Source organism: Ahaetulla prasina, chromosome 14 (assembly GCF_028640845.1).
Source record: "Ahaetulla prasina isolate Xishuangbanna chromosome 14, ASM2864084v1, whole genome shotgun sequence".
Taxonomy (NCBI): domain Eukaryota; kingdom Metazoa; phylum Chordata; class Lepidosauria; order Squamata; family Colubridae; genus Ahaetulla; species Ahaetulla prasina.
The window spans coordinates 23,478,053-23,503,213 of NC_080552.1; the positions used below are offsets into that span (position 1 = coordinate 23,478,053).

At 50.9% G+C, this 25,161-nt stretch overlaps 2 protein-coding genes across 2 annotated transcripts; both read left to right on the forward strand.

Annotated features, from left to right (window-relative positions):
- The first annotated feature begins 468 nt into the window (after positions 1-468).
- On the forward strand, positions 469-2,730 carry LOC131185338 (RNA demethylase ALKBH5-like). Its single transcript, XM_058157779.1, has 3 exons — positions 469-724; positions 1,458-2,575; positions 2,705-2,730. Exons 2-3 carry the CDS (start codon positions 1,831-1,833, stop codon positions 2,728-2,730), a joined length of 771 nt encoding a protein of 256 aa, XP_058013762.1. The 5' UTR covers positions 469-724; positions 1,458-1,830.
- Positions 2,731-3,986: 1,256 nt separating this feature from the next.
- LOC131185203 (RNA demethylase ALKBH5-like) lies at positions 3,987-17,623 on the forward strand. Its single transcript, XM_058157506.1, has 5 exons — positions 3,987-4,228; positions 4,980-6,104; positions 11,055-11,135; positions 13,464-13,619; positions 13,760-17,623. Exons 2-5 carry the CDS (start codon positions 5,353-5,355, stop codon positions 13,953-13,955), a joined length of 1,185 nt encoding a protein of 394 aa, XP_058013489.1. The 5' UTR covers positions 3,987-4,228; positions 4,980-5,352; the 3' UTR covers positions 13,956-17,623.
- The last annotated feature ends 7,538 nt before the right edge of the window (positions 17,624-25,161 follow it).

Below are 25,161 nucleotides of genomic sequence, written 5' to 3' on the forward strand. Positions count from 1 at the left end.
AAGGTGGCCACGCCCCCACCCTTACCTCAGTCTCCGAGCGTAGACTCGTTAGGCACCTTCACACCGCCGGGCGAGAAGATGCATGCTTTGTGCGCCTGCGCTTTTCCCCGGCTGAGCATGCGCAACGGGACCCCTTCAGCCGCCTTTTCACGCTCGCGTTTTACAGGCCGTTTTGATTTCCGGCCACCGTAGAGAAATGCCCATTGCATAACATTCACGAAGGGGAGTTTCGCAAGCCTCTGGAAAGGCCTTCCTGATTCGCATTTTCTTTCAAAAGAACCCCCCCCCGAACATTCCGCAGGAGCGTTCTTTACTCTGAAACAACCCCACCACCACCCCGCGTGTCGCTCACCCTCCGCTCGATGGTGGCGAGGCCCGCATGCGCAGAGCCCTTCCGGGCAAGAGCCCGCTTCCTTTCGTCGCGCGGCCGGGGCGGGGCTTATCAGCGTCTGCGCAGTGAGGCGCGCCGGCGGCTGCGCCTGCGCGGGAGGCGCGGCTTGCGCTCTGAGGAGAAGGCGGAGGAGGAGGATGCCCTGAAGTTATTTATAATGTCGGGCCGGCCGCGGGTGACGTAGCGAGCCATCCGGGCAGCGGGAGCAGCGGCGGTAGCCTCGTCCCCTAGTTCGCCGCGCCTGCGCCGCCATGAAGGGAGCCGAGCCGGCGCTGCGGTGGCAGCCGGGCTCGGGCGGCGCGTGGTGAGGGCGGCCGAGGCGGCCGGAGCGCGGTGAGTCCGGCCGGGCGAGGCCCCGGCGCCCTTTCTGGCCTCCCCCACGCCCGGGGGTGCCTCGGCGGGGCCTGTCCCCTCCTGGGGGTCCCTACCGCCTCACTGGCTCTGCTGGCGGCCGCAGCCTGACCCCCCCCGTGACCACGTGACAGGGGGAAGGCGGGGGGGGTCCTGCGGGGTCGTCCCCTCCTCCTCCTCCTCCTCCTCCTCCCTGGGGGAGGGGAGCCTTGCGGGCCAGACCCCCACCTTTTCCGGGGGCTGGTAAGCAGCAGAAAGCAGAATGTGGGGGGAGGCCGATGTGAAAGGTTCCGCAGAGGAAGAGCCGCCCCCCTCCACATTGAGGGGGGCGGCAGGATCTTTCCCCCACCCGCAGGATGGCCTGCGGGGATGCTGCGCTTTCCGTGCTGGTGTCAACGGGGCCACTTCCTGCTCTGAGCCTGACGGAGAAGGGAAAGGGGGGAAGGGGCCCAAGTGGCTCCTTTTGGGGGGAAGGGGCAGAGAGGAAGCCCACTTGGCTTGCCTCAGGTCGAATAAGGAAGAGCAGCTGAAGCAGAGGACCGGGGCTCTTTGCCCTTCTCCTGCCCTCTTGGTCAGCCCTTCCTGACTTTATCCCTGTGGCCCCTTGCCCAGGGAAAAAGGCTGGTGGGATGGGTTCCCCAGGGGCATGTAAGGAAGGGCTTTTTCTCAGCATCCCGTCTACTGACCATCTCCTGTAACTTATTTCTCCCTGCAGGTGAGATCTCCGAAGTCTTGGCACACAGGTTGCAGGAATAAAATTGGTGGCTCCAGGTGGAAATGCCGGGCTCGGTGCCCATCTCCTTTCAGGCGTTGGGTTGAAACTGAATACGTAACTTTCTCGCAAGACTCGGGGTCCCCTTGCCCCTGTTCCGGGGGAGGGGCAAGGGGAAACTCTTAGAAGGGGGAGGAGGCATCCTCCCCATCCAGAAGGCCAAACTATAGGCCTTTGGCTTTCTTTCCTCCCGGGGCTCATTCTGCAACGCAGGACCATGCCGTGAATATTATAGCAGGCCATCCCGCTCACCAGCCCTTCCAACCGCACCTCAGGGAATTTAACCGAGAGGGCAGCGGTGACCAGGGGACTGGCCATGGCTGGGAGTGGATATACGGACCTACGAGAGAAGCTTAAATCGATGATGCCTTACCGGGACGGCTACAAGAGCAGCAGTGGCAAGAGCAGGCGGGATCCTGCCGAGTCCCCCTACGGAGCTGCGGGGGGAGCCCCTGAACGCAAGCGCAAGCACCACCACGATTCTGACTCTGAGCCCACCGACTCCGAAGACCCCCCACGGGAGGAGGAAGAGGAAGAGGAGGCCCAGAAGGTCAAAAGCGGCATCCGCAGCTTCGCTTGTTCAGCCCGAGGAATCGTCAAGATCGAAGCACGCATCGATGAGGTGGTCTCCCGAGCTGAGAAAGGCCTCTATAAAGAGCACACGGTGGACAGGGCCCCACTCCGGAACAAGTACTTCTTTGGGGAGGGCTACACCTATGGGTCTCAGCTGCAAAGGCGAGGCCCCGGCCAGGAGCGACTGTACCAGGGGCAAGTGGATACCATTCCTGAGTGGGTTCACGACCTGGTCATCCACAAGCTGGTGGAACACCGGGTCATCCCTGAGGGCTTTGTGAACAGTGCAGTGATCAACGACTACCAGCCAGGGGGCTGCATCGTCTCCCACGTGGACCCCATCCACATCTTTGAGAGGCCGATTGTGTCAGTGTCTTTCTTCAGTGACTCAGCACTCTGCTTCGGATGCAAGTTCCAGTTCAAGCCCATCAGGGTCTCCGAGCCGGTCTTCTTCCTGCCCGTGCGAAGGGGAGTGTCACTGTACTCAGGTAAGGAATGCCACCCTGGAAGCTCCCGGAGCTTGGACTCTTGTCTCACCTGCCTACGCAGTGACTTGGTTTGCTTGAGGCCATCTGAGCCCTTTTCATCTCTGCATGAGCCATTTTTCCTCTCTGCAGTTGATTCTGAAAGAGGGGATGTTTGACCGCCATAGAACAGAAAAGAGCTGGAAGGGACCTTGGAGGTCTTCTAGTCCAGCCCCCTGCACAAGCAGGAGAACCTATACCATTTCAGACAAATGATAGTCCAGTTTCTTCTTAAAAAGCTTCAGTGATGGAGCACCCACCACCTCTGAAGGCAAGCTGGTCCACCGTTAATTGTCCTCACTGTTAGAAAGTTTCTTCTTAATTCCAAGTTGCTTCTCTTCTCGATTAGTTTCCACCTATTGTTTCTTGTCCTGCTCTTCGGTGCTTTGGAGAATAAGCTCACCCCCTCTTCTTTGTGGCAGCCCCTCAAATATTGGGATAAATACTGGGTTAGAGATTCCTTGTTGAGCCACAAAGGATTTTGCTGGCTCAGTCTGCCTGGATGTAAGCAGTTCTCGTTTATTGAAACGCTGATTTTCAAGATGTCTTCTGGGAACTTTCAGAGCCTTCTGAGGCTTAGGTCTGTAGCCATGAACAAGCCTCAATATTTGGTTTTAGCCATCTCGCTAATACGCTGTTGGGCCCAGAGAAGTCGTTTCACAGCACAGTCCCAGATTTGTGTAAGATAAGGCCAAAACCGGGTTGGTGAGGTGAACTAAGTATGCAATTTAGATTGCAGCTGGCAGAACATTTGAGTTCCAGACTTGGTGTGGGGTGACTCTACAGAGAGCAGGCAGTCTTGGGAACTGTAGAAGCCAAAGGAAGCTTGATGTGAGCATCCTTTTCAGGTAACTCCGCCTGGCAGGAAAACGTAGCCAACCGGCGCCAAGGTGGCCACGCCCCCACCCTTACCTCAGTCTCCGAGCGTAGACTCGTTAGGCACCTTCACACCGCCGGGCGAGAAGATGCATGCTTTGTGCGCCTGCGCTTTTCCCCGGCTGAGCATGCGCAACGGGACCCCTCCAGCCGCCTTTTCACGCTCGCGTTTTACAGGCCGTTTTGATTTCCGGCCACCGTAGAGAAATGCCCATTGCATAACATTCACGAAGGGGAGTTTCGCAAGCCTCTGGAAAGGCCTTCCTGATTCGCATTTTCTTTCAAAAGAACCCCCCCCCGAACATTCCGCAGGAGCGTTCTTTACTCTGAAACAACCCCACCACCACCACCCCGCGTGTCGCTCTACCCCCTCCGCTCGTTGGTGGCGAGGCCCGCATGCGCAGAGCCCTTCCGGGCAAGAGCCCGCTTCCTTTCGTCGCGCGGCCGGGGCGGGGCTTATCGGCGTCTGCGCAGTGAGGCGCACCGGCGGCTGCGCCTGCGCGGGAGGCGCGGCTTGCGCTCTGAGGAGAAGGCGGAGGAGGAGGATGCCCTGAAGTTATTTATAATGTCGGGCCGGCCGCGGGTGACGTAGCGAGCCATCCGGGCAGCGGGAGCAGCGGCGGTAGCCTCGTCCCCTCGTTCGCCGCGCCTGCGCCGCCATGAAGGGAGCCGAGCCGGCGCTGCGGTGGCAGCCGGGCTCGGGCGGCGCGTGGTGAGGGCGGCCGAGGCGGCCGGAGCGCGGTGAGTCCGGCCGGGCGAGGCCCCGGCGCCCTTTCTGGCCTCCCCCACGCCCGGGGGTGCCTCGGCGGGGCCTGTCCCCTCCTGGGGGTCCCTACCGCCTCACTGGCTCTGCTGGCGGCCGCAGCCTGACCCCCCCCGTGACCACGTGACAGGGGGAAGGCGGGGGGGTCCTGCGGGGTCGTCCCCTCCTCCTCCTCCTCCTCCCTGGGGGAGGGGAGCCTTGCGGGCCAGACCCCCACCTTTTCCGGGGGCTGATAAGCAGCAGAAAGCAGAATGTGGGGGGAGGCCGATGTGAAAGGTTCCGCAGAGGAAGAGCCGCCCCCCTCCTCATTGAGGGGGGCGGCAGGATCTTTCCCCCACCCGCAGGCTGCCTGAGTCACTTGTCGGGGAATCCGCGCGGCCGGCGGGGATGCTGCGCTTTCCGTGCTGGTGTCAACGGGGCCACTTCCTGCTCTGAGCCTGACGGAGAAGGGAAAGGGGGGAAGGGGCCCAAGTGGCTCCTTTTGGGGGGAAGGGGCAGAGAGGAAGCCCGCTTGGCTTGCCTCAGGTCGAATAAGGAAGAGCAGCTGAAGCAGAGGACCGGGGCTCTTTGCCCTTCTCCTGCCCTCTTGGTCAGCCCTTCCTGACTTTATCCCTGTGGCCCCTTGCCCAGGGAAAAAGGCTGGTGGGATGGGTTCCCCAGGGGCACGTAAGGGCTTTTTCTCAGCATCCCGTCTACTGACCATCTCCTGTAACTTATTTCTCCCTGCAGGTGAGATCTCCGAAGTCTTGGCACACAGGTTGCAGGAATAAAATAGGTGGCTCCAGGTGGAAATGCCGGGCTCGGTGCCCATCTCCTTTCAGGCGTTGGGTTGAAACTGAATACGTAACTTTCTCGCAAGACTCGGGGTCCCCTTGCCCCTGTTCCGGGGGAGGGGCAAGGGGAAACTCTTAGAAGGGGGAGGAGGCATCCTCCCCATCCGGAAGGCCAAACTATAGGCCTTTGGCTTTCTTTCCTCCCGGGGCTCATTCTGCAACGCCGGACCATGCCGTGAATATTATAGCAGGCCATCCCGCTCACCAGCCCTTCCAACCGCACCTCAGGGAATTTAACCGAGAGGGCAGCGGTGACCAGGGGACTGGCCATGGCTGGGAGTGGATATACGGACCTACGAGAGAAGCTTAAATCGATGATGCCTTACCGGGACGGCTACAAGAGCAGCAGTGGCAAGAGCAGGCGGGATCCTGCCGAGTCCCCCTACGGAGCTGGGGGGGGAGCCCCTGAACGCAAGCGCAAGCACCACCACGATTCTGACTCTGAGCCCACCGACTCCGAAGACCCCCCACGGGAGGAGGAAGAGGAAGAGGAGGCCCAGAAGGTCAAAAGCGGCATCCGGCAGCTTCGCTTGTTCAGCCCCGAGGAATGCGTCAAGATCGAAGCACGGATCGATGAGGTGGTTTCCCGAGCTGAGAAAGGCCTCTATAAAGAGCACACGGTGGACAGGGCCCCACTCCGGAACAAGTACTTCTTTGGGGAGGGCTACACCTATGGGTCTCAGCTGCAAAGGCGAGGCCCCGGCCAGGAGCGACTGTACCCGCGGGGGCAAGTGGATACCATTCCTGAGTGGGTTCACGACCTGGTCATCCACAAGCTGGTGGAACACCGGGTCATCCCTGAGGGCTTTGTGAACAGTGCAGTGATCAACGACTACCAGCCAGGGGGCTGCATCGTCTCCCACGTGGACCCCATCCACATCTTTGAGAGGCCGATTGTGTCAGTGTCTTTCTTCAGTGACTCAGCACTCTGCTTCGGATGCAAGTTCCAGTTCAAGCCCATCAGGGTCTCCGAGCCGGTCTTCTTCCTGCCCGTGCGAAGGGGGAGTGTCACTGTACTCAGGTAAGGAAATGCCACCCTGGAAGCTCCCCGGAGCTTGGACTCTTGTCTCACCTGCCTACGCAGTGACTTGGTTTGCTTGAGGCCATCTGAGCCCTTTTCATCTCTGCATGAGCCATTTTTCCTCTCTGCAGTTGATTCTGAAAGAGGGGATGTTTGACCGCCATAGAACAGAAAAGAGCTGGAAGGGACCTTGGAGGTCTTCTAGTCCAGCCCCCTGCACAAGCAGGAGAACCTATACCATTTCAGACAAATGATAGTCCAGTTTCTTCTTAAAAAGCTTCAGTGATGGAGCACCCACCACCTCTGAAGGCAAGCTGGTCCACCGTTAATTGTCCTCACTGTTAGAAAGTTTCTTCTTAATTCCAAGTTGCTTCTCTTCTCGATTAGTTTCCACCTATTGTTTCTTGTCCTGCTCTTCGGTGCTTTGGAGAATAAGCTCACCCCCTCTTCTTTGTGGCAGCCCCTCAAATATTGGGATAAATACTGGGTTAGAGATTCCTTGTTGAGCCACAAAGGATTTTGCTGGCTCAGTCTGCCTGGATGTAAGCGGTTCTCGTTTATTGAAACGCTGATTTTCAAGATGTCTTCTGGGAACTTTCAGAGCCTTCTGAGGCTTAGGTCTGTAGCCATGAACAAGCCTCAATATTTGGTTTTAGCCATCTCGCTAATACGCTGTTGGGCCCAGAGAAGTCGTTTCACAGCACAGTCCCAGATTTGTGTAAGATAAGGCCAAAACCGGGTTGGTGAGGTGAACTAAGTATGCAATTTAGATTGCAGCTGGCAGAATATTTGAGTTCCAGACTTGGTGTGGGGTGACTCTACAGAGAGCAGGCAGTCTTGGGAACTGTAGAAGCCAAAGGAAGCTTGATGTGAGCAACATAGGTGCTATAACGGTAGAAAGTAGTTCATTTTAAGGTAAGTGCAGAGCAGTGTGTCCAGAATAAGAATAGTTAGTGCCTTCCACGACAGAAGAAAGCGCAGCGTGGGGAGAAAACCCCAGAAGATCATACTGTAGGCATCAGGAATCCAGGAAGAAGAAGGGACATTCTGCCCTACTTCACGCACCTTCTGCATAAGGCTTGTGTGGGTTTGCACCTTTGCTGGAAATGTTTTGACTGCCAGGGTGCACCTTCCTGCTGAATGCGAGCCTAATGACTTGTTCAGAATGCAAATTGGAGAACGGCATGACTGATCAGTTCCCTACGGCAGCATTTTTAAGAACAAAACGCAGCCTCGGCAGCGCACAGTAAGGCAACGGCGGAGCAAATGAAGGCTGGCATTGCTAGGCCTGAGGGTCTCTTCTGAGTCAGCAGTTAACCTCTGACTTTGCCCCCTAGGGAGGGCATGGTGAGAAGGACTTACCCACCATGCTCATCATTGAGGGCCGAGGGTTGTCCTTTCCTATCAGGTGGATTTTGCAGAAGGTCTTAGTTCTCTAAAACAATCACTTCTTTTTTTCTCTCTCTGGAGGAAGGAATAATTATTCAGCGATTCTATCCAGAGCAGTTTCTGCTAAAGCTGTAAAGCTGCAGCTGGAACTTGCAATCCTTGGCCCTTTCCCCCCCCCCCTTTTTTTTCCTGTACATCCCACCACTTTCTATCTCTGTTTTTTTCCCCTGTAAAACAAAACGATGGAGATGATCCTGCATAATAAAGAGATAGTATTGCCTGTGGCAATTAGCACCTCATGAAGATGGTGCTGCTGCTGCTTCTTCACAAGCCCCGAGTGTGAACTAGTACAAAATGCTGGGTCAGGACAAACTCGTGACAAACAGTATTTATAGGCTTGTAAGCCGGAACCAGTTTTCTGCCAGGATGAGTCAAGCCTCCCTAATGATTCAGCGTTGCCATGGTAAATGGAGGGCAACCGATCTTTTGGGGGGTCCGAGGAGCGAAGGTGTCTCGCTCTTGGAAGTGCTCCGTGAGGGGTAAGGTGATCCCCTGCTTGCCTTGGTAAGCTGATCTGCACACAGTCTGGGAGGAAAGCCTTTCCGCAGCACCAGCAGGGTCTTACACAACAGCCCAGGTGCATCAACAACAAAGAGAAGCAAAAACTGAAGTGTTATTTCCAGGGCGCCTCGCACATATTAACTAAGGTTCGTGCAGGAGACAAAGTAGCCTCGATGGTCAGGAAGAAGCCAAGCAGCCGCGTAGAAAAATGACCTGCAAAGCGGAGGTGTTTTTGGTAGCAAAGGAGTTAGGCAGGGTGATAGCTGGGGATACTTGGCTTATTTGTACATGTAGCAACACATATTCTTGTGTAGCTGGCCAATTTGCAGGTGGTCATTGCCCTTCTGCTTTCTAGCAGGAGGAGGCTTCTAATTCACTTGCATGGCAGAGCCAACACCCCCAAGGATACCAGGAGAGCATTCTTAGTAGCACAGGTAGCTGAGCAGTTCTTATTTTCACAGCTTTTGCATTCTGTCTACAAGTTGCTTCTTTGGGACGGCAGGTTTGGACCTTTTTGTTGTTAATTTTGACTGGGGGTCACCGTGGCTCTCTGTTTCCTGTGTCAAGCAGAACCTCATAAGAAGATGGGTATACTGCTTTTTGCCAGTTACAAAGCCCACCTGTGTTTCGGATTGCCCAAGCTGGGAGAAAAAAGGGGTTCTAACCAAACTGGGGGAGCCCTTTGGTGAGCAGGTTTACAAAATCACCTGTACAGTGAGCTGCTTGACTCTTTCAGGTTAACCTCCACTTCCTCTGCCAGTTTACCAAGGCAACCAGTGGGATTCTCTTTCCCCCCCCCCCCCCGCCCCCAAGAAACCTTGTACGGTTACAATAGGGCCAAGGGCAACGGGCAGTGCCTTGACATTTATTTCCTGGCAGGCTGGTTTCCCAGGTAAGGGGCAGACGTCTCACCACTCAGTGCCCTTTAAACAAGGAGTATAGACTTCAGTCTGCGGGCAGTAAGTAGGTGCAGGGTTCTTATGCGTTAACTTAAAAGGCCTTTAAAGTTGAACGTTTTGCTGGTTCAGAAGGGGGATAGCTTCCATTTCTTTCAGGTTTTCTTGAAACTACCAGCAGTCTCCAAATCCAGCCAGTGAGCCTTCAGCCAAAGAAGTAGGAACTTCTGTATGCAGCTTCCTTTGGGAGCTATAGGGGCAGGTAGGCAGGGACAGGTTCTTAATCCTGCTTAATCAGAGGCCTCCTGCCAAGATGGCATGGAACAGAAATTCCAAGAAGCGGCCTCTGGTCTTTCTACCTAACATCTGGTGGAATATTGATTTCTCTTGGGTTACCCTGTCTTCTAGTGTTCACCACAGCTTCTCAAAATCCATCCCCTGGTTCTCCGACTTCTAGGCTGTGCTTTCTGATATTTACAGTTGCAAGCCTTGTTCCTGCGTTTGTGTTGTTTGCGGTAGGAAAGGACAAGCGTTCCACAACTACAAACAGCCTTTGCAACTGATCAACCAAGTTGGAATGTTTTCTTTCTCTTAATAGGTAGCAAACAAATTTTTTTTTTTTTTGCATTAAAGACAAATGAGAACAGTTCCGTTTCTATCCAATTCCGGACAAAGCTTGATTGTGAACGCTGAGTGAACCTGATGAAATTATTGGGAACGTCACCATATGGTGACACTCTTCGAATAGCTGAGATCCCTCATATTGGAAGGCAATGTGTTTGACATGTGTTTCCACTGGTGGCCAAGGTTGGATTAATAGGCATGACGGTTCCAGTGGATCTTGGTAACAAAACTAGAGTCTTAACCATACCAGTTTTATAGGGAAGGGTGTTTTTTTTTCTTTTCTTTTTCCGTTCAATTGTGTCCAATTCTCAGAAACTGCCTGGACAAGTCCCTGCAGTTTTCCTGGCAAGATTTTTCAGGAAAGGAGAAGGTGATTAGGCCAGGGTCATTCCGCTGCTTCATACCCAAGGTAGAACTCAGGTCTCCCTGATTCCTGGCCTGATGCCTTAACCACTACGCCAAACTGGCTCTCATGAAGAAGTTACCAGGTTGCAAATCAGGCATTCCCCGCAGGAGTTAATCTGAGGCCCTTCCTTTGAGTGTCTTGGTGCCCAAGCTGTAGCAGCGTAAGAGAGAAGATAACTCCCACACTCACCCCCCATTGTCATTTCTGTCTTCTGGAGATACCGGCCCCAGATCCTATTTACTGGCCCAACCTTTTAATCTACCCAGCCTTTCAAATTTGTGCTCACCTGTTTGGCCTCAAATTGGTTTCATTCTGTTTTTACTTCACACATGAGTGTTGCTTAAAAAACATCCTGCGATACATAGCCTTGGTATTTTCTCGCATTTAAGTGTCCCAGACATAGCTTTGTGAGGTGTGTACCAGTTAGTACCAGTTAGTACCAACCAGATAACTTACAAAACAAGAATTGGAGTTTAGTCCTGAAACTTTTTTCTCAGAATTGAGGTTGGTTCTGCAAAACGTTACCGTATCTCAGTGCATTTCCTTAGGATTTTGGTAGCTGGCTGAAGAATACCCATGAGCTTATGCTACATGACCTGTCTTGACCTCTTGAGCTGCTGAGAGCCGGCCTTTTAGACCACAGATACTTGGTTATATTAACTGTGCATAGCAAAATATTCCTGACTTTGTCAAACTGACCAAGAGCTTGAAGAGTGTCATTTTTTTTCATAGAAAGATCTGATATCTATATCTGGTATCTAGCAAAGACAGGCCTGGCTAGCACCTAGGGGTCTCGATGATGCTGTGATGTAAATCCAGCCTGCCAAGGAATTTCAACGCTGCCTAATTTTTTGGGAACGGCACTCCCAATACATCTAGGAGACCTCTTACGTTCTTCTGTCTTCCATTTCCTCCTCTGTAACATTGTCAGAATAGATGCTTATCTGATCTTTGGTCAGAAAGGGAGGCCTGGCCAATCATTCTTTAAAAGAGACACAGCCGTGGTCACAGACTTGGTAAGAAAAATTCCCAAAGTAAACTCCTGTGCTCTAAAATCCCTTTTGTTTCACACAGTGGCTACGCAGCTGACGAAATCACACACTGCATTCGACCACAGGATATCAAGGAGAGGAGAGCCGTGATCATCCTTCGGAAGTGAGTGGCAGGATCTCTTTGAAGGGAAAGCTGTTTTCCTGTTTGTCTCATTTACTGGTTTCTGATGCCACCTTGGAGTTAGTGCAACTGATGCTTCCTCCGTCCTTCTGCTTCTGAGGTTTTGCCTCTTGAAACACTTATTTAATGGCGGGGGGGGCAGACTTCTCGGTCCTTTCTGTAGACATGAATTGCTGAACCATGAGTAGTTGGGGTTGGGGAGAGGCCAAGAACGGACCTTCTTAGCACACAAATGTCTCGCCTTGTTCTTTAAGAACTTGCAACTGGGGAGGTGGGAAGCATGCTAGGTCAGCGCTTCTCTAACCTTGGCAACTTTAAGCCATGTGGACTTCCAGTTCCCAGAATTCCCCAGCGGCTACACCCCAGTAGCAGGCAGAGGCTGTGTTTGAAATTGTGTTTGAAAACTTGAATGCTTCCTGCCGTTTTATACACAAGGGGAACTTGAATTAAACTCAGCTTTGTGGTTCCACTATGGCATCGTGCTGTCATCCTGCCGATAGTCGCACGCGGTTATCCCAGGATATCTGCATCCTGCTAGCAAAGTCTTCTGCAGGCTGGAAGTAGATTAATTACTGCTGTAGTCCACAGGGAAGCAATGGTGTCATCTGATTTTTGTTAACCTTTGAGATTAGCGTCTCCGGTAATTTGTATCAGGAAAGCAACTAGAAAAGAGCAGAGAGGCTTTGAGGCTCGCACAGTAATAATTACCTTGCAAGCTTATACCTCGTCATTATGCTCCCATAAGCACTTGAGGTTACAACAATGGAAGACAATCTGGAGTGTAAACTAAAATTCTATCCAAAACTAGACCATGAAGATCAACGATTACAAGCCTTTTATGGAAGAGTGGCCGCTAAAGGCATCTTCCTGCAAAAAGCGTTCCAGTATAGTACTGCGTACTGTGGCCATACCTGCGCTAGCCAGGTCAATTTCTAAAGGGCCTCCTTTGTTGATCTCAAAACACCTGGGCAGGTTCGTGTTGAGAGAGGTGGTCCTTTGTTGCTTTAGCACTTGTGATGCCCACACCAACATCTTGAGTTGTGCACGCGAAGCCTCCGGCTGCCAGCACAGATCTTCCGGTGCCATCGCACGCACCTTCTGCCGGTCAGCAGCTGGCCCTGCGCTCATCCAGCAGTGCAGCACCGTGCTGTGTGCCAAGATCAGTGCACACGTCTCAGCCCTGCAGTCCTGGAGATCCGGCCTTTTGCCAAGAGAGACGAGGGAGAGAGCACGTTGCGGGGAAAGGATCTGGCATGGATGGAGTGGAAATTCCCTTCAGCTGCCTGGTTACTGTGTGACCATAAACACTTCAGGGCAGCTGAAGTGTTTTTGTGGGTGGGTGGAGGACTCTTCTTATAGGCCAGGAAAGTCGTTGATGAACTTGGAGCTGAAGGAACAGCCGGGAACAAAAAAATGTGCCCAGTTTACAGGGTAAACAGACACCAAAAAACGCTTCAGTGCAGCTTGGTCCTCTGTGAATTTTCCGCTGTCCTCTTATTACGAGGCAGACTTGGTAGCCTGTTTGAATGTTAGGGTCGGTACTGAAATATCAAAAGGCATCTCAGTTTCTCAGCCATTGGCTGCTTTTTGTGGCTGCTTCATCCCTTTAAAATGTCTTAAAGTGAACAGGTTAGCATGGAGCAGTTGGGCTCGTTAAAACATAAGGAAATTTGGACAGAAGCAGGTTGAAAATGGAGGATGAGAAATGATAAAACAGTTTTAAAAAAAACAAAAACTAACAACAAAGGGCACCCTGGCTCTGTTAAAAGCTGCTTTTGTTCTAAACTGAACCAGGCCGTTTCTTCCCCTGATGCTTTCGGAGAATGCTCAATCAGCCTTGCTTCCCATTTTAATGTTAGGTTGGAAGTTTCTATTTCGCCCTTATGGAATGGTTTTTTGTTTCTTTTTAAATGCATTTATATACTAACTGCTGTGTTTCACTCATGCGGGATGGCACAGAGGGTTGCACTTATCACAGGGAGTCCTCTAGTTACAACGGTTCACTTAGTGACTGTTCAAAGTCACAACGTCACTGGAAAAAGTGACTCATGACCGTTTTTCACACTTACGGCCGTTGCAGCATCCCCATGGTCACCTGATCAAAATTCAGATGCTTGGCAACTGACTCCTATCCTGCCCTCTTTTGGCCAGCAGAGTCAATGGGGAAGCTGAGTTTCTCTTAACCACCGTGGAAGGCGTCGTCCTGTCCCTGAGCCTTCAGACTTGTGTGGGTGTGTGAGACACAAGGTGTTTTGTGTGTGTTGAGCGGCCCCCAGTGACGAATGCTGTTGTGCTGTCTAATACTTCCAGAACCAGAGTAGACGCCCCCCGGCTGGAGACCCGATCGCTGAGTAGCTCTGTGTTGGTCCCTGGCTACGCTTCGGACCGCCTGTCAGGGAGCAATCGGGACCCCATCCTGAAGCCAAAGAGGTCCCATCGCAAAGCAGACCCTGACGCAGCCCACCGGTAAGAGGCTCCACGGGAGGCAGGCTGGCACCGGGGGGAGGGAGAGGCGGGGGGGGGCACATGAGACTGGTTGGGTGGGATCTCAGCCTCTCCGAGTTAGTCCATGCATACCAATCTGTTTTCCTTCTCCCTTCTGGCAGACCTCGAATTTTAGAGATGGATAAAGAGGAGAACCGGCGCTCGGTCCTCTTGCCGAAACACCGGAGGCGGAGTCATTTCAGCTCTGAGAACTATTGGCGAAAGTCTTACGAGTACACAGAAGACTTCGAGGAGGAGGAAGAGGAGGACGACGACGAGGGGAGTCCGGCACGGAAAGTGAAAATGAGGCGGCATTGAGGAATTCTTTGAACCCGCATCCTCCTTCCCCAGTCTTAGAGGTGATGAGACTGGCCTTCAGGCTGTGAAATTGAATCTTTCCCCTTGACTTCTCCTTTAGCTTCAAGGTTATATTGCCCCTTCTCTTCCTGTTTTATCTTGAAAAAAGAGCTGGAACAAATCTGGCTTCCTTCCTTCCTTCCTTCCTTCCTTCCTTCCTTCCTTCCTTCCTTCCTTCCTTCCTTCCTTCCCTCCCTCCCTCTTTTCCTCCCTCCCACCCTCTCTCCCTCTTTTCCTCCCTCCCTCCCTCCCTCCCTCCCTCCCTCCTCCACGCTGACTAGGATGTATGTGGTGCCACCTGCCCGCTTTCTCAGGGCAGGTGGCCATGCCTCATAGCAGAGGCAGCTTTTTTTTTTTTTAAGTGGAAAAATAAAATGAAGCTCCATGGTTTCATCAGAGGCGTTGGGCTGGAGCAGATTTTGAAGATGCCAAAAAGCGATGCGTTTTGAGTACGCTGAGGGCTGGCAGAGTCCCCTCTGCTCCGAAGCTGCTACTGCTGCTGTTGCTTCCTCCGAAGGCCCCCCCCCCCCCCACTTGCAGCCTTTTCACACCGCCATGGACACGGCGATGCCTCTCTCTCTGTCTCTCTCTCTCTCCCCCCCCCCTCGCTCCGTCTTGCACCAAAGGGCTCCCAATGCTGACTCTTGCGAGAATTTTTCTCCTGCAGTGTTGAAAAAGCTGCTTTCCTCCAGCAACTGGAAGTCCCGGCCAGCTCCTCTTGACAACACCGGAAGGCAAAGCGTATAGGACATGTTGCACTTTAGTGTCAGGGTTTATTCCCCACCCAGCCCCTCCCCCCGTCCCTATTTTTGTGTGTCCTGTTCGATGCCATAACATCCCCCCCCCCCCCCCGTTCCCTTTCTTGCTTGGGCTAGCAAGCACCCGTGTTTTCCTGCACTGCTGCTGCTAAGAGTTTAGTCTGTTTTCTTTCTGTGAAGGAGGTCCGGCAGTCCCACCTTGGGGCTGCTGCTGCTGGAGGGCTCTTTAAGGGAGGTGGGGTGGGGGGGGCGCTTGGCCAGAAACCCCAGGTTCCGCTCAAGTCTTCACACTAACAGCACAGGGGGCAGGCAACGCGGGGGCTGCGATTCCAGCATCGGAAAGAAGGAATGTTCATTCAGCCCAGGAGAATGACCTCTTGAGCTGGGGGGAGGGGAGGTCTCTTTCCTGCCCTCGTGCCCGTGTTCTAGCAAAGAATTTTTATGAATATTGCTGTTGCTTCCGATGCCTGAACGTCAGCCTTAGGCTGCTGTCCTCAGTCGTTCGAACAAGATGGTCAGTTATTAGAAAGCGTTGATATTTCAGAGGTAGAGGGGTTGTCGGTGGAGCTGTTCTTGGCTCTTGGTCCCGTTAGATCCAGAGTGTCTGACCTTGGCACCCCTGAGACTGGTGGACTTTAACTCCCAGAATTCCCCAACCAGCCATGCTGGGAGTTGGAAGTCCACAGGTCTTAAAAGTTGCCAAGGTTGGACATCCGTGTATTAAGTTGAGCCTTTTTGTAGTGAACAGGGCTGGAGTTGCCAAGTTGGCACCACATGGGAAACAGGAAGGTGGTTCTGCCCTGGGCAGGAGGGGAGGTTTGGTGGCATAATGGGCCTCCCCTCTCCGCCAATAATCCCCATGTCTCAGCCTGCCAACTCCACCTCCCCTGTCCACCTTCCGTGATCTTACTGCCTGTTCTACCTGCATGACAAGGTAATGTCACCACCAAACCTCAGGCCTCGCTTAGCCTCAGACAGAAAGAGCTTTCGTGGGAATCAAGCCCTGTTCGACTCCGGAGGTGGAGAGACCATTTCTCCTCTGGCTGCGATCTGAATGAATGCCTGCTGATAAAAGTGGTTCTTTTCCGAGACTCCTTGCTTCCTGTCTTCCGGAGCAGAGAGCGACGTTTGCCCCACTGGCGCTTGGTTGCCACCTGCCACAGTGTGGCACCACGGGTGGCTTTAAAGCAGATTGATGGTGCGGCCGTTGGCCGGGGAGTTGGAAAAATGGTTGGTAGAAGGGATCCCTCTTTCTCGTCTCACATACCTGCATAGGTGAGTGAAGCAGAAGACCTAACGCCGTGCTTCTCAACCTCGGCCACTTGAAGATGTGTGGATTTCAATTCCCAGAATTCTGGCTGGCTGGGGAATTCTGGGAGCTGAAGTCCACACATCTTCAAGCGGCCGTGGCAGAGAGCGTTGTCCTAACATCACTGGCAGGTCCTGAAATAGCCTGATCAGCAGCTTATGGCCGGTGTAGGCTTTGGTATCTCGGAATACATTCAGCTATTTCTGCTTTGCTATTTGCAGAGGGTGGCAGTTTGGAGTTTTGACTAAACCAAGATGGGCGGTTTGGCCTTCTGGTGTTTTGAACCTCCGACTGGGGCATTAAGAAAAGTGGCCGTTGTGTATCTTTGTCCAGCAGCCTAGCCTAGCTCAGCCTCCCCCGGCAGGGAATCCCAGGACCTTGAGCAAAAGCGAAATCTTCCACACTGGGGAAGGTCAGCCACACCTGTGTCCCGTTTTTAGTTTTTAATGTTTGGCTTGAGGGTTGTTTCTCACGGCCAGGGCAAGGTCAGCCTTTGCTGAGAAAGCAGAAGGAGCTTGTTAGCTAGCCTGCTGCTTTATTTTTATTCGGTTTTATTTTATTTCTTTCTGCCTCCCCCTGAAGCCTTTCCTGCTAGGAGGTGGGGGGGGGGAAATGCGTAGGTGGCTTCTCCAAGCATCTGGGCGACTCTGATAGAGCCGTGGCCTTATCTGGTCCTTGCACCTGTTTCAGTTCTGGTTGCATCTCTCCGGGAACTCCACCAACACCGCAGTGGCTGACATCTGCGCCCCCCAAGGCTTGATATTCTTGGAACAGCGTGCAGAAAGTTGAACAGGAGGGGGTCTCTACGCATGCTTTTTCCTTTCCCTATAGGTCTCCTCCCCCCCCCCCACTTTCCCTTTGTTGGTTGACTTGGTTGTAAGAGGCTAGGGAACACTCCGTTGTGTGAGTTGGAAGACCTTCGAAGGAGAACCGAAATCCTTGTTTTAGTGCTGTTAGTGTGAGGTTTCAGAGGGGCCTCCCCGGAAAAAGATTCTGCCTTAGCCTGTCAATCATACCCAAACTGTTGCTGAAACCTGGAATTGGCACCCCTGGGGTCTCTTTTCCAGCAGATGATCGCTGGTTTAGCTTTTCCCAGAGGTGCCGAACCTGCGTCAGGAGCTATAAGACTTTTTATTTTGCTTTAAAATGCACCTGGGTTTTCTCTCCTAGCACTACCCGTTTCCTTCCAAGCACACACTTTAAAATAAAGTTCTGGCTGACTTTTTGTGTTTTTTAAATAAATAAAAAATCTAATTGTTTTGTTACAAATAAAATAAGTGGCAATATTTTTTTCGGTAAATTTTTCATAGGAAAAAAGTGTGATTTGTAAACAAATTGTACAGTTCTGAAGTTTGGGATACATAAAATAACTGTACTGAGTGGCACGCTGTAAATGGGGTGGGGGGGAGAGATTATTTTCCGTACAGTGTATTTGGGGAGAAATCTTTTAATTCGGGTTGATTTAGGAAGAAATATAGTTCCCTGTCAAGGGTTTGAATTTTTTTTTCTTGTATAGAATGCTGCATTTAACTAAATAAAAGCTGAAAGCACCACTTGATTGACTTCGGTGTTTGGATCGGTAGTTTTTTTTAAAAAAAATTGTGCTTGTTTATGCCTTGAAAGTTTTAGATGTGTTTCCTATAATAACCATAACCCTTAATTACAATAGTAAAAAATAAGACAAACTGAGAGAATGAGACTAGAAAGAATGAATGAAAAGTGGAAAAAAGAAAAATATTATAAAGGATATAAGGAAGTAATTTCCAACCTTCCTCACAAGAATTATAAACAAATTTAATAATTCTTCACCCCCTGGAAGGTTAAACAGATATCTCTTTATCCCATATCCTATCCCTCATCTACAAGCGAATCTAAACCAACTTTTCAATCCTGGAATCAGCAAAAAGTCCATAAAGGGTTTCCAAAACATTGCACACAAATGTTTTCATCTTGATCAAGTAAACCGACTTTATACTCCTTCCTTTTACTTCTAACAGTCTCCTCCTTTAATTCAATCAAATATTCTTGTAGGACTTGATTTCTCCTTTTTCTTTTAGAAGCACAGATCTCGTCAAGGTTTTATAACAAGCTTCATCGTAGATCCGATTAGAAAAAGATTTTCCATGGCCATTGTCTTGGTTTATCATTTGTATTCCCCTTTTAAAATGTAAAACTTTAGCCAGTTTTCCTTCGTATATCCAGTAAAGTGTCTTTCCCGAATCCTTCTCTTGGCCTGCCATTTGAAGTTTCACTGCCTTGTCAAATAAAATTTTCCCAGCCCTCCTGATTTTGCAACGAGGACTGAGGCAGTTTCTCTTTCGTGAAAGCTGGACCTGAATGGCCAAGCAGCCTTTGGATTTTTGCATTATTCTCTTAACCCACAAGGTGGTGTAGGATGCCAAGCTAAAGGCTGGAAAGGAAGCAAAGAATGGGAGGATGTGCAACAGCAATTGTGCAAATCAAGAAGAAACTGAGGAGCATTTTTGCTTTGCACACCCAGCGTTCCGCTCTTCCTCCTAGGTAGCCTTAAAGCTGTGATGGGGAAAACGTGAATGTTGGCAGGATGATGAAGACGATTCAATAGCCCAAATTGGCAGGAAGCAATTTTCTGAATACCACCATGAAACGTGGAAGGGAAAGGCGAATCCTTTCTCTCCACTAGTGCCAGGCTCTTGGGGAGGGGGCAATCTGGCATCCCACAGTGGATGAGGGGGGCAGATGAGACTCCTGCCCCTGTGAGTAATACAATTAATTCTGCAGGAAAAATGAAGCTGTCGCTATATTTAACTTGCCAAAGAAAGTTTATTTACAGAACTATTTCTATTCAGCCTTGGTCCTCAAACAGATGCCCCTTTTATCTTTATCTTTGTTTGGTGAGAGTACAGTATACCAGTATTTCACAACCTCCCCCCAGTCCTTTCTATGGTGCTGGCAGCCACTTAGAAATCATAAAAAAAAAAAAGTTTTAAATTTTAACCTGGGCAGGCACAGCCCATCCTTACAGAGCGCCAGTTTACTATCTCTGTTCACCCCTTCCTGGCACATTTCTCCATGGGGGGCGGGAAGCATCTCAGCCACACAGGTGCCCTTCGCCACCTGGTCCCTGGTCTTCTGCCAACATGACCTCTCCAAATTAGGTCTTGAAGGTGCCTGGCTATTAGGGATGGCATGGGTCTCCTCGGAGTAAAGCCACACGTGACTGTGTGTGTGTGTGTGTTCTTTTCAACAGGGGACGCCCGCTGCTTTTCTCAGGCTGGCCCCTCCTCCCCGCCATTCTGCCCTGTTTATGCCAGGCACCCGTGCCCTAGGAAATCTTTGCCATCCAAGACAGAGGAGCACAGAGGAGCAATTGTCAGCTAGCATCCCCCAGCTGCAGACGAACAAACGTTGCTTTGACATGTGCAACTGAAGCTACTGAGGCAGAGCCAACAGGCTGGGCCTCTTAAGCCCCCTCGGAGCAGCATCGTTGGGTGCGAGTTTGCCCCTTTCAGTGGCTCCTGAACTCAGTTTAAGGATAAACAATCAGAATAGAGCTGGGAGGGACCCTGGAGATCTTCTAGTCCAGCCCTCTGCTCAAGCAGGAGAGCCTAGACCAGGGACCCCCAACCTTTTGGACCTCAAGGACCACCAAGTTCATAATTTTAAATCCCGCAGACCACTAATACGAATCCAGTGCGCCGCTTGCTGAAGCACCTGGACTCCCAGTGACGGGATGGGATCCTTCAGGCACTCTCTCTCATCTCTTTCTCTCTCTCTCTTTCTCCCCCCTCTCTGTCCCCTCTCTCTCCCACTCTTTCTCTGTTTCTCCCCTCTCCCCCACTCATTCTCTTTCATTCTCTCATCTTTCTCTCTCTCTCTCCCACTTTCTCTCTCTTTCTCTTCCCCTCTCTCTCTCTCTCTCTCTCATTCTGATTCTCTCTCTCTGATTCTCTTTCATTCTGTCTGTCTCTCATTCTCTGATTCTCTCTGTCTCTCATTCTTTCTCATTCCGATTCTCTCTCATTCTCTTTCTCATTCTCTCTTTCATTCTGTCTCTTTTTCTCTATTTCATTTTGCGCGGCATCAGCATTCTGCCTCGGTATATTTGCACCAGCCAATGGTGCAAAGCAGCCCTCATCTCCTGCCGCTTGGGACTCGGAGCGGTAAAAGGCATCTGCTCAGGGGAGCAGCCGGATTTTGCTCTCCATTGAGGATGCCAGACCGGCCCCCTTGAAGCTCTCGTCTCTCAAGGAACCCGGCCGAAGTTTCCCATGCCGCTTCAGCGAGGGCTCCAGACCAGTCGCCATTTACAGCTCTGAGTCCCAAGCGGCAGGAGACGAGGACTGCTTTGTGCCACTGGCTGGGCAAATATACTGAGGCGGAATGCTGATGCTGTGCAAGTGCAAGTAATGCTTCGCTCCCACAGCTTCCAGCCATCGCAATCGCTGCTTCGGCCTGCTTGCGCTACAGCTCCTCCAGTAGGGTGCACCGGCAAAAATATGAAGATTTCTCCACGGACCACCAAATTTTTCTCACAGACCACCAGCGGTCCGCGGACCACCAGTTGGTAACCGCTGGCCTAGACTATTTCAGATAGGTGGCTGTCCAGTCTTTTCTTAAAAACCTCCAGTTGTCAGCGTTCCAGAAAAAAATCCAACTCCAAGTAAAAACTCCCAAGTAAAAGCATTTTTCAAAGTTCTATTTACTAGAATAGGCAAACTGGCACATTTGGGAAAACCCGAATCTCAGAGTTCCTGGTTTTCCCTCAGTAAATCAAAACCCCCAAAACCATCCCCTCACTCCTCAGTCGGTCACATGCTCCAATCACCATCTGTCCCATCTCAAGACAGCACTCCGGCCACTCCTTCTCTAGATGCAGGATCAGCCTGACCTTGACCAACGGGAGGAATGCTATTATGTCTAAAGACAACCCCTCTATTAAATCCCCCCTCCTACTTTCCCACACATGAGAAAGTGGCAGCACGGAAGCTTCCGGCCTAATATGGCTTCGAAAAATGACACCAGTGATAAAGCACCCACAACTTCTGGTGGTAAGTAGTTCCACTGGTTGATTGTCCTCATTGTTGGGAAGTTTCTCCTTAATTCCAGGTTGCTTCTCTCCTTGATAAGTTTCCATCCGTTGTTTCTTGTCCTGCTGTAATGAAATGAAATAAACCCAGGATAGGTTTGTTCCGAAGAATGTCTGTAGAGATCTGGGCAGGAAAACCAAAGGGGTTCGTGTCTCAGTGCCTCGGTGTGCCCACCTCCTCTTGCAAGGAGCTAAGACGGTTGATGTGTCTCTCTCAACATCTGACAGCCAGCTGCAGCCACAGGAAGGCAGCTCAGGTCCCGTTCGAAGTCTGTATTCACTGGGGGCCCAGCCTGCCCTTCCACCAGGAGCCCCACTGCAGCCCCTGCAGCCACCACACGGGAGGCACAATGAGTGGAGGCTCCCTAGTTCTACTCCAGGAGGGCCCAACCTTGGTAACTTTTGAGGCAGGGATAAAATGCTCCTTGTTTGGAGCATTGGCTGATCCGGTAGTGATGCTGGAGAACCAGTAGCAAAAATCCCTGCCCCCCACCTATGTTAAAAATCTAAAAATCTAAATAATAAAAATCTAAATAATCTAAAAATCTAAATAATAAAAGTCTAAATAATAAATGCCCAGCTGAGCTGCGCGATCATCAGAGGTTTTTTTTTAACTTTTTTACTTTTTCTTCGGCCGAAAAAATGCTTTTAAAAGTTAAAAAAAAAAAAAGTTGGCTACACCCACCCAGTCACATTACCCCCCCACCACCAAACCACGCCCACAGAACCGGTAGTAACAAATTTTACATTCACTCCTGCTTTGAGGACGTTCAAAGTTACAACAGCACTGAAAAGTGACTTATGGCCAGTCCTCGTACTTAACAACCGTCGCAGCATCCTTCCACACACGTGATCAGAATTCAGGCACTTGGCAACAGGTCTGGATTCACAACATTTAGGACATCCCAGTGTCATCATCATTTGTGATCTTTTCCCAATTAAGCACAACTGACGCTCCCAAGTACCCTCTCTAGTGCTACTCTCTTTCCTTCTAGCTTGTTTACCTCCTTGGGTTCCTCTCTAGGAACGGCTACCCTGAGGTAGACTGCATGGGGACGTGGAGGCTTCATTCAAGTGCATCAGCTAGCCTCAAGAGGCCTGCAAATTTGCAGCTGGATTTCCTGCTTTGTGCCAGGAGTCTGAGCTGGGTCCTTGATGCCTTGATATGCTCCTAAGCAGCAGCAGCCCTGTTTCCTTCCACCACCGCCCCCCTTGCCCCAATCTCGTCCTCCGTCACAAGCTCGGAGTAGCAGCCCTTCCCGGCAGGTCACTGTCCTCATGACACACACACTCGAGGCCGTTTGTTCCCCTCCGCGGCGACTTCAATGCTGTGTTGACACTCTCCAAACTCTTGACTGGAGAGCCGCATGGCACTGAATCATACGCAAGAGGCTTATTTTGTACCCAGAACTGCACATCTGGGTAGGTGGGTGGGTGGGAGGTGGGTTCAAGAAAGGGAAACAGCCAAAATAAGCAGACGAGACCTGGATTAAATAGGAGCCGGAAGCAAACCCAGCCTGCAATCTGCCAGTGTGAAAATCTGGAACGATGCACACTTGCTTCAACATCTGTGGCATTTTCTCTGCCTTTTTAAATGCGCTATTTTAGGGGTGCAGATGTATTGGCTGCTTGTCCTACCTTTGCCTGACTCCCAGCAAAGAGGGGGGGGTGTTGCATCACTGGGAGACAAGAGCCAAAGACAGACACACAAATGCAAACTTTTGAAACTCCTGCACTTTCTACTTCCTCGCCTCACATCCCGGCCCCCACTGTCTTTTCTGCAAGAACGGCTTCACGCATTCCAGACCAAGGTTCCAAGATGGCCTTTCTTGCTTGCGCAATCGGCAGCCTGCTGGATCTCCAGCTGAAGCATGTTGTTGTTGTCGAACTGGTTGCTTGTAAATCTGGCCCAGTGAATGAATCATCCCTTCCCCAGCTCGTTAGCTGCTCGGTTAATTGCAAACAGCCCTTGTTTTTTCCCGGGACTTGGGGAGGGGGATTTGGCAGAGATCCCAAGGGAGAGAGGAGCCTTATATGAGGGGTGGGCAGCTATATCAACTTTAGGACCCCTGGACTTCAATTACCAGAATTCCTGAGCCAACCATGCTGGCTCAGAAATTCTGGGAGTTGAAGTCCACAGGTTGTAAAATTAAGATAGTTGCCTGCCTCTGCCTTATATGGTACCCCAGACCCTCAGTTTCCCCTGTTAACGTCCTTGGTCTTTGAGTGCAAAAGGCAAGCCCAAGACTAGAACAACAAACCAAACCACACCCCATCCCACAGCACAAAACCACACATCCAGCTCTTCCTTTTCCATCCTGCCAAATAAAACCAAGCTGGCTTATCTTAAATATCAAATAAAGAACCCAATTCATGTTCTTGCCAAGGCCTCGTTAACACCAATGGGACAGACGGTAGCGACTTTCGTGATCCAGCTTTCGGGGGGTGGGTGGGTGTTCAGCCATCCTCCACGCATACAAAGCTGCCCGTTAATGAATCCAGATGTTGGACCAACTCACCCAGTCTTGTCAACTCTCTCCCCAGCCCCACTCAGCCCTGGCGTGCCAGAGACACCAGTTGTGTTTGCTCAACTTGCCAAGCCATTCTTTGATCAGAGTTTATGGAGCCCAGCACAGTTAGCAGGATTCACACAGCCCGCTAAGCCAGAAGTAAACCTGGTTGGAAGCTCGGAGTATTGTGTGACCTCAGCCCTAAAGGTGGCAAGATGCTTACTTGGGCTGCTTCAGAAATGAAAGACGATAAATATTTCAGTATCCGATGCTTGTTACTTTGTTAATAGAGTCAGTTTGCAGCCAGCCTGCCTCCCTGCCCTTCTCATCAGCACGTGTGAAACAATTCTCCCTAGTTTTTGAACAATCACATCCTTCCTAGGAAGCCAAGATACTATCCTGTTCTAAACAGTTGACTACAATAACTTATAGTGCTTACAAAGTGAATCCCCCATTTATTCCTAAGCCTCCCCTGTAATTTACTAGGCTTACAAGGAGATGATTTACACCAGGTGTAGATGTGGCCCGTTGGAAAGAACCAAGCACCAGATGCTCCCTTGTCTGCAAAGGCAAATGTTCCTAATTATACTTTTTCCACTGCAGTGCAATTTAAATTCCTGCCCTTGGAACGGTGGCTGTGCTGGTGCCAAGGTCCCAGAGAAGGAAGCCAGAGCAATGTTTGGGAAAGCAGAGTAGCTTCCATAACCCGGGAATGTCATCCTTGGTTTAGTGAATCCAGGATAGAAGCTGGTCAGTAGGAGAGACTAAAGGAATGTGGAAATACGTTGGGAACAAGAAGAAATCTGGTTCAACAGATGTGACAACATCTGGAAAATGGTGGTAGATATTAGATGAAGCTTAACAATAGTGAATTAAAAGTTTGGAAACCTAAGTAACAGTTATATTTGCAAATGATCCGATACGCCAGCATTTCACAAGTAGATTGTGTGATGTGCTCATTACATATTCTGGGCCTTATCATGTTTGCCCAAAGTCTGAAGCGACCATGATGACCACTTGGAAAACTGGCCCTCTAATTTATTATTTATATTTCATATTTCCAAACTGCCCATCTCTTTCTCTCGCAAAGAGGGGCTCTTTAAATTAGGCAAACTCCTCCAAGCTTGCTCATCTTCAGGAGCCTTAAAAGCACAAAGAGGCAGAAAAGATGCTTGAAAAACTTTCTGCTTCTAACCAGAGAGAAAAAGAGGGGAAAAGGATCATCAGTGTTTGTAGTCACAGATCACATGGGAAGGAAACTAAATGCCTACAGGTTTTGTGGGGAAAGAAAATCAGCTGTGACGAGGCGTGGGGGATTAATCAAAGGAAATTGCCCCTGGCTGAACCTGTTTTCCACTTGTGGCCGAGATCTTTTAAAGGTAAACTCTGGTTGGTTTTGAAGGAAAACTGGCTTGCCCAGCCAAAAAATGAATCCAGCTAGTTAAATGAAGGCAACTATGGACAGCTGCCAAGTCATTACGCTGATGTGTTTCCTCTGGAAAGCTAAAGTAGAATTTTTCTG

What these genes read in the sequence shown, in the direction of transcription:
- LOC131185338 (XM_058157779.1), top strand. Translation starts at nt 1,831, where the DNA reads ATGGCTGGGAGTGGATATACGGACCTACGAGAGAAGCTTAAATCGATG. An exon ending in GGGAGTGTCACTGTACTCAG is followed by an intron (nt 2,576 to 2,704) that starts GTAAGGAATGCC and finishes TCCTCTCTGCAG; the next exon opens with TTGATTCTGAAAGAGGGGAT.
- LOC131185203 (XM_058157506.1), top strand. Translation starts at nt 5,353, where the DNA reads ATGGCTGGGAGTGGATATACGGACCTACGAGAGAAGCTTAAATCGATG. An exon ending in GGGAGTGTCACTGTACTCAG is followed by an intron (nt 6,105 to 11,054) that starts GTAAGGAAATGC and finishes TGTTTCACACAG; the next exon opens with TGGCTACGCAGCTGACGAAA. An exon ending in GCCGTGATCATCCTTCGGAA is followed by an intron (nt 11,136 to 13,463) that starts GTGAGTGGCAGG and finishes TAATACTTCCAG; the next exon opens with AACCAGAGTAGACGCCCCCC.